This window comes from Daucus carota, chromosome 6 (genome assembly GCF_001625215.2).
Source record: "Daucus carota subsp. sativus chromosome 6, DH1 v3.0, whole genome shotgun sequence".
Taxonomy (NCBI): Eukaryota; Viridiplantae; Streptophyta; class Magnoliopsida; order Apiales; family Apiaceae; genus Daucus; species Daucus carota.
In genome coordinates, this window is record NC_030386.2 from 20,457,311 (window position 1) to 20,473,762 (window position 16,452).

Below are 16,452 nucleotides of genomic sequence, written 5' to 3' on the forward strand. Positions count from 1 at the left end.
TAAACAATTATGTTTGTTGACGATAAGTGATAATGATATGAAACGGAGATATCAAACTGGATAAGAATTGTCATTACACACTTTCTTGAATTAACTTGATTCTTTCTTGAGTCATCCATCCATGTGTCTTCTCTTTTATCCATGCATTGTAGACTATATTGACACGAATTCAGACACCACCACCACAAGAATATGGTTGCCACGTCAAAACCGTGACACTTTGCCAAATCCTTCGATAAACCAACATCCGTGATGATCCATTGATAGGGGTGTCAAACGGATAATTCGGATACGGATCTGCCTGTATCCGGATCTGAATCCGAATCCGAAAATCTATATCCGTATCCGAATCCGAAATTTTTTAAAGGATGATATCCGAATCCGGATCCGACGGATACTATCCGGATTCGAATAATATCTGGATCCGAATCTGATTTTTAATCAGATTTTTTATTTTTCTGTTAAAATTTCTAAAAAATAATAAAAATTAAAAATTAATTTTTAAAAACTGAGTAAAAAAATTAAAATCATCAAAGAAGGTTTATATTAATTCAAAAATTAATTCTTATTTATCTTTCAATATAAATTTGTTATCTTTAAAATATTAAACTCAAATAAAATTATGATATATGTCTATAATATTTTAAAATTATACAAAATTTATATAAATATATTATTTTATGTATACATATATAAATACACATATTATATAGTTATTGAATAATATATATATATATATAATATTTAATATCATATATATTTAATTTCGGATTCGGATATTATCGGATACGAATATGCCTTAAATTAATCATTTGGCAAGTGATCAAATACAAATCAATTCTTATATACAAACCAGTTTCCCTACCACTCTTTATAACTACGGCTATCACTAATTTATACTGAACTAATCAACTATTTTTATACAGTATATAAACATCGATTTTCATCATTCAAATTTGATAAAATCTATTTACCTAAACTATTGATGATTGATTATAGATGATCAATTTCAATGTTAAGAAACGGTAACAAGCCGTAAGAAAAGGTGTATGATGGTGACAAGTAGTCGCTAGTTTTAACAAGTTATGATGGTAAGTGTCCGTGACTATCGGTGATGGTAGGCGATGGTGGCAAGTCATGGAAACAGTTGGTAATGGTGGTAAGAAGTCAATTATTACAGTTTAGATGAAGATGATTGTCTTATACATTAATTGTATATATCTGTATGTATGTATGTGTGTGTGTGTGTGTGTGTGTATTTGAGAGATGTTATATACAAGATAAGTGATGTACAAAATAGTGACTACTGCCACTAAAAATGTGATTAAACATTATATTTTTAGTTTGCAGGCTAATTAGGTTTGTATTGGAGTAAATATAGGTAATTTATAAATTCAAGTCGAAAATTTATATAAAAACTACGATGAATTTAATTTGTGTTTTGGTGCTATTTATGTCGAAGTGGGAAAAAATCACTACACCAAATATGACCTATTGCAATGCTAAGAAAGCGTAATATTAGACCCCAAAAATGTTACAATATACTCTAATGTAACATATTTTCCAAAAATCAGCGTTGCGTTTACTGCCGTTGCAATAGAACCCTATAGCAACGAATTTAGTGTTTATTGCAACACTTTATTAGTATTACAATAGAAACATTATTGTAACACTTTTAAAAGTTATAGTAACGCAAATAATTTGTTACAATAGGCTACTGCAATTTTTTTATATAAAATTTAGGTAGTTAAAAGTGTTACAAAAGTAATTTATTGCAACGTTTATCAGCAACACATTTGTTATATTGTAATACTTTCATATTTTATTGGCAACGCTTACATGCAACATTTTTTATTGGTCCATATTGCAAAATCCTATTTGAAATTTAAATATACCATTACCAAATCATATCAAACCAAAAATCACATTTAAAAATTCCTTGATTACAATTTACTAAAATTAAATAAGAAAGAAATAAAAGAATGAAAAACAAAAAAATCTTGTCATTTTTTTACACGACAATAGCTAGTTATAATAATTTCTTATAGATGACCCATAATGGCTTGTGCACGTCCTTCGGCCTTGGATGGTTCTTTAGGAGCTAGCTTAAATCCATGCCAACTTGCAAGCACTTGGGATGAGTGAACTGCTGCCCACCTCTGCTCTCCATATCGCTTTTGTTGTTTCATAACCATCCCTCTTTGGCATCTGTTTTGTCATAACAACAAAATTCTTCAAAAATTATAACAATATATGGTAGTATGTAATTGCATTGTGTATTCATAAGCTTTAAGGCACAATACTGCATTTCTAGTGTACACTAGTTTCCATACTTTGAGAAGGCTTTCCTCCAGAATCTCAAGTAATTCTTTTCTTCAGTTTTACTTGTAAAACTTTACGGAAAAAACCATCCACAAAAGTAACCAATAAAAGAAAGTAATGACATTATACCTAACAATCCATAAGAATCAAATCATATGTTGAGTGGCTCCATAAAGCAGTTCAACTCATCTTCTTCTACGTGAACTTCAGTGAGCTCCACAAAGCAGTTATTAACTGCCTCATATCATGACAAAAAAGGTTTACTAACATCATTCGGTTGGTTCCCTTCCATTTGCAACCCATTAGAACTAGACCTTCTCTGTTCTAACCTGTCCGACTCACTGAAGCCGTAATTATTAGGATGAAAATAGCATCAGTACATGCCCTTTTCCACCAAGCTCCATCTTTAATGTTATTGGAGGTGTTATGATTCAGTATACATGCAAACTTTGCTCTCCCAGGGTATTTATTTAAGAAGTGTACCTGTTCCTTCCATATATATCAGTGCTCAAGTCAAGTAACCTTATATCAACAACTACGATACATATTGAAATCCTCTTGTCTGCATTTAAATTTTCAGCTCCTGAGCATTGTTCTGGTGAAATTTTACATTGTTTCCACCTTGAAAAACTCTGCTTGATGACTATAAGCAGTATTTTATACAACTGAGATATCAAAAATGAAAATCTTAACAATAGCCACAACTAATAATCAGACAAGATTAACAAAGATTAGCAGCGGTAGAAAATAATAAGAATCCTCAGTGGATTAGTAGAGATTAGGAACAATGTCAACTTGCTATCATCCTGAACAACAGAGACCAAGTACATATTACAGATATTAGCAGCAAGGGAGCATTTTGTATCGTCTTGGACCATCTTCAGACAAAGCAAATCCGAAACAGCAAAAACATTAACACATAATTCCACCAATTAACTCAAAATTAACAAGAATCCTACTAATCTAACACCTGATTATACAAGAGCTTTAATCGAAAAAATAAACTTAAACATAATGAGCATTCAAAAGAATGCTTAAACATAATGAGCATTTAAAAGAGTACACTGACAACTAAAAAGGGAGACAAAAAAAACCAAAATGTTTGACAAAAAGTAAACTTTCAGACTCATCAGATCAAACCATCACAGAGCCTTAGGATTAAAGCTCTCATCAACTTCAACCCCAATTACAGAGTTTAAAGAGCAGAATTCTGATGGAATTTGTAGAGGCAAACATTCATCAAAGCATTTAGTATTATATAGACAAGCACATTCATCCTCAATACAATCAGCAGCTTAATAACAAACATTATTAACATCCAACAATAATAATAATAAGACAGAAAAAAGAAAGCAGAGCACAAAATAATAAGAACCACTGACGCAATTGAATACCATCTATTCCACACATCTATTCATTAATTCATGAAAATAATAATAATAATGAGAAACGATAAGCATTCACGACAAGTAAATCCGAAAGCATCAGCATATGATAAAGATCCTTAAAATAGTTTAAACCTACATAATAATAATCTTTAAATAATCAAAAGACCAAGAGTAGCATCAACATAGGATATGGATTAATTAATAGTAAAGAAAGCGACAGAGCAAAATCATCAAGTAAACACAAATTACCCTATCGCAGCAGCACATCCCGAATCCTAACGGCTCGCATTATGACAATCCCTGGCAAAATGGCCATCCTCACCACACTGATATAATCTAGGACAGATTTTGTGAGAAACACATTAAATCAATTTTGTGAGTACTGTACTTCTAATAAAAGCTTTAACAGAATCAATTAAAACTTTAATCAATTTTGGGGTTTTGCTCAAATTACTGTCCTAATCGATTTTAAGATTTGAAGATATGTGCACAAGAGATGATCGAGAAAGAAGAGCAGTAGGTGCGAGAGAGATGAGCGGAGAGGAGAGAGTGAGAAAGAGGGGAGACGGGAGAGATAAACGGGGAGAGGGGGTGGGAAGAGCAGAGAGGCGAGAGGAGGAGAGTTATTTATTTTTGTATTAAATTTTTATTTTATGTAAAAACTTTTTGATATTTGGCTCCAATATTTGGATGCCCGTTAAGTATAAAATTTCAAAACCCGCTCAAATAATAGCCAAATTCGTTGCAATTTATTGCAACACTTTTTAAAGTATTACATTTGATCTGAAAATTATTTTTAGCACTTTTGTTTGTAACACTTTTCTATTTTATGCAATACTTTTCAAAATATTGCTATAGACTCGTAAATTTTTTGTCTATTGTAACATTTTATGCAACACAAATGCATGTTGGGGTTGCAATAGCTCATATTTGGTGTAGTGAATGAAAAATGCCAGAAAAATAAGTTATTTCTGATTTTCTATATTAGGTTTTTGAAGTTTTAAAGAGAAAAATTGAATCAATTGAAGATATGTAATCAAATTATAAATTCCGAGCTTTTTAGGGTTGTCAATTGCTTTGATTGAGGTGGAATGAACAATTAATCACTTACACTTTGTTGATGTATCTTTATTGCCAAGGCATTATTGACAATATCCTCTCTTCTTAATCTTTTTTTTTTTGGATGGTAGTTTCGTCAATAATGGTCCAAAATTTGGTATGAACCAGATTTATCTTTTTCTAATTTTCCTAATTTCAAAGAAAAATATGAGAAAATTGGTCATAAAACATTATATATATAGGGGAGGGTTCTGGTACAAACTTACAAACTTACAAACTTTTTTTGTTCAACACATATATAACTTGAGTTCAACATTTTTTTAATATATTTCGTTGAACATCGATTAAAATAGTGGTGGAGAAGTACATAAACCAATTTTTAAATGTAAGAACTAAGGTAAACATGTTATTTAACTAATATTTATGTTTCTAGACCCTACCCAAACCCCAGAGGTATAGTTTAAACATCTTTTTAGATATATTCAACACAATGATAATTAGTGTTCAACACCCGATGTTGAACCCCAGTTATAAATGTGTTGAAAACGCGATTTATTTATGCGTTATTTTTAAAAATTGTGATGTTTTTTGAAGAATTTTCAACATGTATACTTATTATAACTAAGGATTAACACGATGGGAGAATAAAAAAAAGTTTGTAAGTTTGTAACTTAAAAAAGTTTTTATTTGATCCTATCCCTATATATATATATATATATATATATATATATATATATATATATATAGGGATAAGATCAAATAAAAACTTTTTTAAGTTACAAACTCACAAACTTTTTTTTTTGAATTTTTTTTAATTTTCCTAACCTGTTAATCCTTAGTTATAGAAAGTATCCATGTTGAAAATTATTGAAAAAACATCACAATTTTAAAAATAACGCACAGACAAATCGTGCGCAACACATTCGTAACTGGGGTTCAATATTGGGTGTAGAATATCAATTATTATTGTGTTGAATATATTTAAAGAGATGCTTGAACTATACCTATGAGGTTTGGGTAGGGTCTACAAAGATAAATATTGGTTATATAATAAGTTTAACTTAGTTCTTATATTGAAAAACTAGTTTATGTACTTCTCCAACACAATTCTAATTGATGTTCAACAAAATATCTTTAAAAAATGTTGAACTCAAGTTATATATGTGTTGAACAAAAAAAGTTTGTAAGTTTGTAAGTTTGTACCAGATACCTCCCCTATATATATACATATATATATATATATATATATATATATATATATATATATATATGTATATATATATATATATTAAAGAGAGAGAGAGAGAGAGGCGAATTTTTTTTGGAATAACTTTAATAGAACTGTTAAAAAAAGTGTCGAAATATCATGTGACATGATACTTATCTTTACTCTTTATTGAAATGATACCGGAATTAAATAAAATTGTTGACACTTCTTGGAGAGAAAGGTTGTATACACCGAAAAAATAAGGATTTTTCTGAACAGGAAATTCCAATTGATTGACTTTCTCACTTGATAAATCTTAAACGGTCGATTCGACTTTGATAATCGATCATTTTAATATCTTTTCTGGCTGCTTTTTTTAACCGACCTGGAAATGGATCACTTCTTTACTGACCATTTTGAGACTTCCGTGTTAGCATTATTCTGACCACCATAACAACTAGCTAGTCAGTCATTTCTTTTATTTTAATTTTAAATTTAATTTAAATTTCATGAATTTTTTTAAAAAATATAATATCTTGTGTAGTTAATACTGATTGTTTTACCAACCATTTTTAATTATTCCCCTAGTTTTAATTATTCTCTCTCTGTGTGTGCATTATCAACCCCCAACTCTTGGTAAGTTTTCACTCAACATAATATATTGTCAAGTCCTTCTATTATCGGGCTCCACTTTCCTTGTAGTGCTGTAAATAGATATTGCATGGGTTCGTTGGGCTTTGCAATAGGGTTCACAACTATTAGGATAGGCATTGGAGCTGGGAGGCTTTGCAAGTAGGAGGCTCTACAAGTGGTAAGCTTTACGTGAATCACCTTTAAACTCCTGAAACTGAAATACCCCTGGAGTTATGTCCCGTAAGCACATCCACCATGTGAATAAGTTTGGTGATCGAAAAATGTAATTCATATGTGTAAATGTGAGTTATTTCCAGAGAGAGAAAGTAGAGACAAGGTAGAGCAAACTTATTTGAAATTGAATATGGTGAGAGTAAAATGAATGAGAAAAAAGGATCCTTGTGATGAAGTGGTTGAGGATATTTATAGGCTTGGCTCACGTGCTTGCACATGACCAAGTGTTCCCTTGGGTGATGAAGAGTCGACATTAACCATCTATCAAGTTTATATGTCTTTCCAAGTATTTGTAGTTGTCTTGTTGTGGTTGTTAGCACTTTATCCTCTACATGCTTTATGAAGCATGCATGTCCTTTGTCAATAATAAGGTTATAGAGTATTGTTAGGGCCTTTTCTTATGCAGACTTTATCTTGCATGCACTTTATTTATTATAGAGTTATATAGCATATTTTAACACGCTTTGTAGGCTTTGCGAGCCATGTAGCCTTGATCTTGTAGACTTTGTAGCTTTGGTCTTGCAAATCTTGACTTTGCAGGTCTTGTAGTCTTTGAGTCCTTTGCTCTTCGATGTAAACATGATGTTTGACTATTAATTGGACTTCTACAAAACACACAATATTATTTTCCCCCAACTCCTTTTTTTTGGGTATGCATGGGGAAGTACTAAATAAGTAAATGATGTAGTTAAAAAAATAGGATTTTAATAAAAATTTGGTTGCCCTCCACTTAAGTTTTGATAGGTCCAGGAGTTAAAGTAAGAACTCCATCTAAAAGAATATTTTTATCTGGGAGGACATGTTGGTCCGAGAGGACCTTGTTTATCATAGAGGGTCTTTGTAAGATTTTGATTGCTCCCCGCTTAATCTTGAATAGGTTCTCGATCGTGAAATATGTAATGACGATTGATTTTTGATAGTAATACCTCAATAATAATGACATGAATTCTAGAATTCATTTATATTTTATCTTTTTGAATATATTGACAATTTTGAGTATAGTTGTTGGAGTAAATTTTGGTAAGAGTCGTTGGAGGAGTAAAATTTTGCAAGAAACTATAATCAAAATACTAATTATAGAGAAAATAAACTTTTACATTTTGATGACTTGACACTATTTATACCAAGAGTTAGCACAGGTGGAGACTCTCTCACTGCAGAAAACATTAAGAAAATGCAACTCATATGAATAAGCTTTTTCTTCTTTGATTATCTAAAGAAAAAATAATTACATTTCTTTCTTTTTTCTTTTCATTCCCCAACAAAATTAGGGTACATGTTTTATTTCCAACTTCTACTATACATCACACCCTAATCTTTTGACACTTATCTGAATAATACATGTTTTTTGCAACGCATACATTCCTGTATAAAACATGTTTTCATATATATCTTTTTTGATCATATTCACGGTGACTAAATTCTACTCATGCAACAAATATGGAGTTAAATTCGAAGAAAAAAACCTATATATCATGTATACATTTCAGTCGTGTCAGTAAAAAAGTAAAGAAACAACATAACTATAAATTGACAGTGATCAATAAGCATTAAATATATATTGCATGCTAACGCCCGAAAATGATAAGCCTTGAGGACTTAATGTGAACCTGAGCCAGGACTTGAGGCCGGTGCATGGGTAGAGGCAGAGCTTGGGCCCGATGCGTGGGATGAGGTAGAATCATGTGTGCTGGAGCTGGGGGAGGATGCAGCTGGCCCATGCGTGGCGTTAGAGGCCGGGCTTGATCCAGGGGATGAGGCAGACCCATGCGTGGTGTTAGAGGCCAGGCTTGATCCTGGGGATGAGGCAGACCCATGGGTGGTGTTAGAGGCCGGGCTTGATCCTGGGGATGAGGCAGACCCATGGGTGTTGTTAGAGGTCGGGCTTGATCCCGGAGATGAGGCAGACCCGTGCGTGGCGTTAGAGGTTGAGCTTGAGCTGGGGGATGAGGCAGATCCATGTGTGGCATTAGAGGCTGAGCTTGAAGCAGGGGATGGGGATGGGCTTCCTCCTTTAGAGGCTGAGCTTGAGTTAGAGGATGCAGGTGGTGGGGGGCTTGGTTGAGAATCAAAAACTGTTCCAAAATCAAACGGATCCAGTTCAGGGGCTGAAACAGGTCCTGAATTAGATGGCCCAGGACCAGGAGAATCATCGAATGCGGGAGCTGCAGCTGGAGAAGATCCGGGACCAGATGAGGGTGAAGGAGAAGGGGAACCAGAAGAAGAAGAAGGAGGAGGAGGAGGACCACTAGATTGAGGTGATGAAGGTGGTGTTTTCAATACTGCTAGCAATTCACTTTGTGTCTTGGACTCTGTACGGTTGAAATCTACATCTTCCTCTGGCGATATAGGACTGGCTGCTGGTTCATCTTGAGGTGGTGGTTGTATTAGGCCGGAAGCATAAGGCACTTTTGTCCGTGCAATCCAAGTATCACCTTCAATAAAACTTGCAGCAGTGAAACGCTTGATCCGTTCTGTTGTTAGCTCCTTAATGCCAGGCCATTTAACCCTTTTATCTTTCGAAGAACTAGGACCTCTGTTGTTGTACTCGGTGTAAAAAAGAGTTTCAAGTGCAAATGTCTCATTCCATGGCAAGTATCCTTCAGGCTTGATCACGTCATCAATAAACGATTCCATTATAACTGTTCTTGAATATTCCTTCCAGGGTCTAGCAAGAAACGTTTCAAATTTACTTTTGTCGGCTTGAAGAGACGAATCAGCAGTTATGGTGCAGTTCTGCAGGACAAGTCCAGTTGGCTGTCTCACATTTTTTCTGCCCTGTGCTGTGACAATGTTCCTCTGGTTTTCCAGGGGCTTACGCACTAGAAACGTACAGTTCTGGAAAACAGCAGCTGCATCACCGAACACAAAATCAATGGTCCCTGATATTGAACAATCACGATAAAATTGCCGGTATGTGTGCGTGTAAAGCGTGTCCTGATATCCATCCATCCAGCAATTGTAGAAGATGGTTTTATCCGCGCTTACACGAAGAGCCACGGCTTGTTCCTTCTCAGAGCCTGCTGAATTTTCGAATCCAATGTCCTTTGCAATGAAATTATCTCCCCCGATGGCTGCAGCATGACATTCATGATACATCTATAAGCACTGATTGATGAAAATAATACATAGATAAGTACTACTCATTAATGACAATTCATTACCAACTGTTGCGCTCTTATAAGTTGGTGTTCCATCGATCACGTTCAGTTTTCCTGTGATCCTCGTCTTGTTGGGGCCATCACCGATCATCAATACATTAGTCATGTTCCTAAATATTTCAACTTTCTCTTCATAAACACCCTCCTTGATGTGTATCACAAATGTTTTGTTACCAGATTTCGGTATCTCCTTTAAGGCCTCATTAATTGTTTTGTATTTCCCACTTCCATCCTGTGCAACATCGACATTTGCCTCGAATTTTTTTGGCGGATCTTGGATGAGTAACCTTATTGCAGGATCAAACCAGTCACTAAACGACAGGAGACGACGTTGAGTAGCCGCTTGCTGATTATTATTTATCTGTTCAAAAGCTGTTGCAATTTCAGAAACCATGGCCAAGGCATTGGTTGTCATTTGCATGCCTACTTTCAAGGCCTCCTTCATTTTGTCTCCGGCTTCTCCGGTTGTATTCTGAAAACCATCTAAGCAAGTCTGTTCAGATGTCATGGCACCACTGATCCAAACTTTTAAATCAGCAAGGATGGCATTTAATTCAGCAATGTCAAGATCTGAAAATTTTTCGAATGATCGCTCAAGGTCTCTCACGGATGAATCTGCTAGCTCGCTGCAGGTTTTCAGAGCTTCTTTCGATCTTGGATCCTGCTCGAGTTCTTGCAATGTACTGGACTTATTAAGAGCCGATTTGACCTGCTTCATTGCAACCGCAAACCCGATCTTCACCAGCTCTTTCGGGTCATCAGTTTGGTTGTACTCTTTGGATGAAAGGCCTTCCACACATGTATCTTGATAATCCACGGACTCACAAAGCGTTTTAATGGCCTTCGTCGATGTTGACACCTCCGTTGTTTTTTCCTCTTTGGTGTTAACTACACATACTACCACACCAACCACTATCGCCACCAAAAGCAAAGAAGACACGCTCAGCACGAGGATTCTCTTTTTACCCTCATCCATTTTTTGATCTCAGATCAATGCAGAATTTTGGATGAATAATATCTATGATTATTAGTTTCACAAATGTTGTTTTGCATGAGATGAGCAATGGTAGATATTTATCAACCATTAAGAAGAGGGCCTAAATAAAGCTAATGCCCCTCTGATAATTAACCAAAATTTCGAAGTTGTGCAAGAAAGCCTCCACACTCTGTGGCTCTACAGAACAGAAGTGACAGAACAGAATGATACTGATACATATATCGTGCATTCGATGTAATTGTGCAGAATGTTGGGCTTCAATCTAATCTCCCTATATATATCTTTGTGTGTTTTTAGATCATTTTGTGGCCATTGAGCAGCCTTTCTTCTGAATGCTCTGCATATAACTCATGCCGCAGAGATCGGTTACTTAACCTGTGGACGTCTGATATTTTTAGCAAATTATAGTTTGTAAAGACAAGATGCATGTCTCCTAGGATGATATCCCTTTAATTAAGGCGTTAATCATGTTGTTTATCTACTAAATATGTCATGGTTATAGCAAGATTATTCCTACTTGCAAGATAACATAACATAGAAACTAAAATAACATAGAAATTTACACATTTATTTTATAATGACTTGAGATATACATATCCACAAATTCGAAAAAACATAAAATGAAGAACTTACAGAAGCAATTATACTACAATCCCCCATTGAATGGAACCCCAGTGCTAGGCAACCAAGAATTACCAGCTACAAAGTTGTTAACAGTAAAGTTGGCAGCATCTGTAGAAGAAATTGAGCTGTGGTATCCGGTCCATGTAACTCTATTCGAAGTACTCGATCCCGGTCCTGTGTTGCTGTATTCGGCATAGTACAATGTATCAAGGGCAAAAGTCCCGGACCACACGCTCCAGCCAGCCGGATCAATCAGACTATCTATAAATGACTGCATAATCACAACTCTCGAGTACGTTTTCCAGGGCCGTCCCATGTACGATTTAGTTGATCCCAAACTCTCAGCGGCTTTGATGGTGCAATTTTGTATCGAAGTCCCCGTGTTCTGATTAATATCTGTTCGGCCTTGTGCAGTAATTGTGTTGAATTGGCCCTGCTGCGGAAGCCGAGGATATAAGTTGCAGTTCTGGATAACCACTGCTGCGTTTCCGAATATGTAATCCACGGTTCCGTACACATCACATTCTCTGTAAAATTGCCTTAGTGAATGGGTGTAGAGCGTGTCTTGATAGCCTTCGAAGCTGCATCGGTAGAATGTGGACAAGTCGGAGCCACTTCGCAGAGCTACGGCCTGGTGCTTTGCTGGTCCAGCTGTGTTGCGGATGGTCATGTCTACTCCGACGAATCCTTTTCCCGTTACAACTGCATTGCATAATATTTAGGTTACGGAAATGCTTCATTCACAAGATTGAGTACAAAATATTTTATAAAATGACATGTATTAAGTTTTGATTGAAATGAGCTTCCTGTGTACAGGTACACAAAATGCACTTACTGAATGTCCCGGTGTTAAATGTTGTCCAGCCATCAACCACGTTCCGGTTTCCGGTGATTATAGTCTTGCCAATGCCATCTCCAACCATCATAATATATCTCTTGTTATTGTCAAGATAAACATACTCATTATAAACCCCTGCCACCACGTGAATGACGAAGTAGCCCTTGCTTCCGTCGGTCTTATTAGGAGCTGCGGCAACAGCAGCATTGATGGTCTTGAAATCCCCACTCCCATCCGGATTCACAGTCACCGTCTTGTTCACCTTCACATTAGCCCCGATCGTGTACAGCTTCCTCTTCCGGTTATATTCCTCAACCGAAAGCAATCGTCTGCCGTTTCGTCTATTCGGGCCAGCCCATCCCTTCTTCACAATCGCAAGCGACACGCTGTGCAGCTTCGTTCCGTTGCTGAGCGAAGCTTCGAGAGTGCTTTTCAGCGTCGAAGGCGAGGTCACGCTTTCAAGGCCGTTCAAGCAAGTATCCTGGTTCGTTAACGTTGCACTGAGAAACGTCTCGACATCGTCTCCCTTAAGCCTGTTCAGACTATTCGCACCGCGAATAGTCTGCAGAGTATCAGATAGCAACTCTAAATTCATGTTAATTAGCAGCTGGCAATCTTCGAGAGCACGGACCGTGTACTCTGGATACCCCGACTGGCGCTGCAGATAGCTATTGACAAGCGAAAGTAAATTCGAAGTAGTCGATATCGATCGCTGAACTGAAAAGCGGCCGTGGTCTTGAATGGAGGCAGACTGGTTGGAAGGGAGAACCGAAGTGCAGAACTGAGGGTAAGGCGTGTCTTTACAAACTGTCTCTCTAGAGGCATTTGTTAAAAGAGTTGAACAAAGGAACAGAACAAGAAAGAAAACAAAAGCATTAAGATTCATCTTAGCCATTGATTGTGTTAATGGAGAATGATGTAGTTGGATATGGTACAGTGTCTGAATGTTGGTTGTATTTATAGCTACTTACTAACATGCTCTGAGCTCATGGCTTCTGCAGAATATAGAGTTTCGATATAAATTTAGCTTATCCGAGTTGCAAAGAGTTGATTTTGCAATTTGAAAATGTCGTAAGGTGATGAGTACGCATCATATGATAAAAAAAAGAATTGGATAGTCAATGTTATAAACGTCCCGGATGCATGAGGACGCGTTTGACATTGCTTAGCATTAAAATACATTTCTAGGGTTCTTATTTTCCTCCTTTTGCAACGAGTATGGTAACTAGTTGTATATTTCTGTCGTTCTTTTTCCCTGTGTTCGTTGTTCATCATTAATATGTAGAGTGCACTGGGGATTTACTGGAGTAGGTGTTGAATGGGTACTTGATTTAGAGATATATTGGTCAAACAATAGATTTTTTTTTTTTTTTGCTAATTGATGAACTGTGAACTTGTAATTATTATAATTAAAATCGGTAATTTTGAGTTTGGCAAAATATAGTTCTTTAAAAAATGATTTCCTTCTACAATTTACTCTTTAAATTTTAAGAATTACACGCGGATAAAGCGTTTTATATTATAATTTACCAAAATAAATATATTTTTGAATGTATTCAGGAGAAATATTTATTTCTGAACAATATATTTTTATAATTACATACCCCTTCACAAAAATAATTGGCCAGTGTTTTTGTGACATTAAAGTAAGTTAAACTTGCTGATTACTATTTAAGTGTGATTGGGTCAAACTCGTGGGAACACGTACCATGAAACTCAAGTCAACTTCAAACTGATGAATAAAAAACTTGACACTTAATTTTTCAATAGTTAATTATATTGAAGTTGGGCTAAAAAAAAAATTAAACTTTTTTATAGTATATCAACATAAACTCAAATATAATAAATTCCACTTTATTATCAGTTAGTAATAGATACAAAATTTGATTTAAGACAGTGAAGAGATGCAAGCATACATGTAGCTAGCCTCCTCTTGATTTTGTTTTTCTTTGATAAGCTTCAAATTAATTAACAACCCTAGATTATATACATCTGTATATGTACACGCGTTCACATATAAGGTAACCTTTAATTAACTAAAATATGTGCATGTACACTTTAATATCTTAATTTGTCTTATCTTCAGACCTGCAGAGACAAATATTATCTTGAATTTGTGTAGTATACATATCAACAACTATAACACATTAGAGAATTGAAACTATTCGTTCCCTAAATCAGCGGTAGAGGTCTCTGATATATATGTTGGTTAAACTCTCACCCTCACAAGCACCAAACAATTAAGCAGCCCCGGCAGCATGTATCAGACAAAACCAAACTTGTGTAGCAAGCAAAGATATATATAAGTTATCGGTCAATATTCTCTCGCATGGTTAGCGGTCCCTGTATTACCTAGCTAGCGCCTCAATTAATAAGAAAAGTTGTTGATTTAGTAATTAAGACTTGCAATGCTCTGGGATTTCATTGTTTGCACCAACCAGATCAACCATGTCTTATCAATTGTCTGCATGAGGAAACATAACCAGAGTTAGTATGTATGATATTAACCGGGACGTGACAAAACCATCACGGATTTAATTTTGGACTCCTCTCGAAAGTGCCAAATTGTTTGATTACTTATATTCGACATAAATCTTCTTTATATTGTATATTTAAGATATGAGACTTGGTTTGGTGCGCAACTACTCAGCTTCAATATAAAAATTATATTTTGAAAGAAATAGTTAGTATAACAAAAATAAATGGCGAAGAAAGATGAGTTTTTAGAAGATATATTGATGGATCGAGCAGAGGAGAAACGAACAAAAGTGAAGTCAAGAGCAATAAATAAGTCATGTATTAATTATCGGTAATTTTTAATTTCCAATCCGTTAGCATCTGGAATAAAATTTTAGTATATATAATACATGTGTCAGAATCTTGGTCTGTGTTTGGTTTTTGCAGGGCTTCTAAATTAGTTCCTCCTAGATATATGAATGTATGATGTTGATCTCATATATATTCTTCAGTTAGGTTTCCAGTAAACAATGCTTGAAAGGTTAAGCCGTCGATAAGCGTTTTTATAAGTCAACTGATAATTCTCCGACTCGGATACGCGTTTGAAACTTGAATATATAACAGTTGTTGGCTTAATATTCTGAGTTTGATTAGACTGGTTAACCCCCGGTTTAGTATGCTAACAACAAATGAGAATGGAAATAAGTGGTTCTGACTTATAAAGACAGAAGTCCAACTTATAAGTTTTGGCCAAACACTATCACCAATAATAGATTGATATAGTAAAACGAATGTGGACAGTTTTGAGCATTGGTGCTGGTATGATCGTACCGCCGAATGTGGAGAGTTAATTATCATATATTTTTCTAACCTTAATTCTCTTGCAAAAATATCCGACTTCATCTTGGAGAAACGTTGCATACCAACCACGAGAAGCAGGCATGCAAAAAAGATTCTAGGAATGATCTTTCAACTTGAACCACCACTATAAGACTTGATCCTAAAGATTCGACACGTCAACAGTCAACTATCCAAGTACTGCCAACCTATCTTGCGATTACCACCTTCTCTAGGGTTGAATACCCCTTCGTGCAGAAGGGAGCCACAAGAGCCAAAACAATCACAGGAGAAGCATTTAGTTAGCTTTTAAGCATGCTAGCTAGGATCCCCCTCGCTCATAATGATTCTGACCGAAAGAAGCTGAACTTTCTTCAAGATGATTTCTTAGTGCATGATTGTCCCAATCATATGAATGTCATATTCCTGACTTCAAGGAAGGACGGAATTCCTCTCTTTTCAAGGCGGTAGCTTCCACTAATCATAATTCTCGTCGAAAATAGCTCGAAAATTACGCGAGTTCTTTGTAGTGTACGGGGCAGGCGGAAACAGGCAAAGGATGGCTATGCTAAAAAGGGAAGGAGTGGAGGATATGGACGAAGAAGAAGAATAAGCTTGGATCTCCTTGTTCTTTACTACAGTATGTTTAACTAGCTAGCTACGAACCTTGGACGGTTATATCATACTTAATATTG

General features: G+C 35.4%; 2 protein-coding genes and 1 long non-coding RNA gene across 3 annotated transcripts; all 3 read right to left on the reverse strand.

Annotated features, from left to right (window-relative positions):
• Positions 1-1,908: 1,908 nt before the first annotated feature.
• LOC108226466 (uncharacterized) lies at positions 1,909-4,347 on the reverse strand. Its single transcript, XR_001807668.2, has 3 exons — positions 3,960-4,347; positions 2,452-2,987; positions 1,909-2,208 (listed from the first exon to the last, which is right to left on the reverse strand). It is a non-coding gene; the product is annotated as an uncharacterized LOC108226466 (long non-coding RNA).
• Positions 4,348-8,297: 3,950 nt separating this feature from the next.
• Positions 8,298-11,154, reverse strand: LOC108226035 (probable pectinesterase/pectinesterase inhibitor 58). The gene is made up of 2 exons (XM_017400991.2): positions 10,008-11,154; positions 8,298-9,917 (listed from the first exon to the last, which is right to left on the reverse strand). The coding sequence occupies exons 1-2, from the start codon at positions 10,978-10,980 to the stop codon at positions 8,443-8,445; spliced, it is 2,448 nt and encodes an 815-aa protein (XP_017256480.1). The 5' UTR covers positions 10,981-11,154; the 3' UTR covers positions 8,298-8,442.
• A 441-nt stretch (positions 11,155-11,595) lies between these two features.
• On the reverse strand, positions 11,596-13,456 carry LOC108226712 (pectinesterase). Its single transcript, XM_017401709.2, has 2 exons — positions 12,461-13,456; positions 11,596-12,327 (listed from the first exon to the last, which is right to left on the reverse strand). Exons 1-2 carry the CDS (start codon positions 13,356-13,358, stop codon positions 11,648-11,650), a joined length of 1,578 nt encoding a protein of 525 aa, XP_017257198.1. The 5' UTR covers positions 13,359-13,456; the 3' UTR covers positions 11,596-11,647.
• Between the last annotated feature and the right edge of the window lie 2,996 nt (positions 13,457-16,452).

Excerpts from the sequence above, each read along its gene's own strand:
- LOC108226035 (XM_017400991.2), bottom strand. The coding sequence starts at position 10,980 with ATGGATGAGGGTAAAAAGAGAATCCTCGTGCTGAGCGTGTCTTCTTTG. Across the intron at positions 9,918-10,007 it reads TTATAAGAGCGCAACAGTTG|CCATCGGGGGAGATAATTTC; the intron begins GTAATGAATTGT and ends GTCATGCTGCAG.
- LOC108226712 (XM_017401709.2), bottom strand. The coding sequence starts at position 13,358 with ATGGCTAAGATGAATCTTAATGCTTTTGTTTTCTTTCTTGTTCTGTTC. Across the intron at positions 12,328-12,460 it reads ATTTAACACCGGGACATTCA|TTGTAACGGGAAAAGGATTC; the intron begins GTAAGTGCATTT and ends TATGCAATGCAG.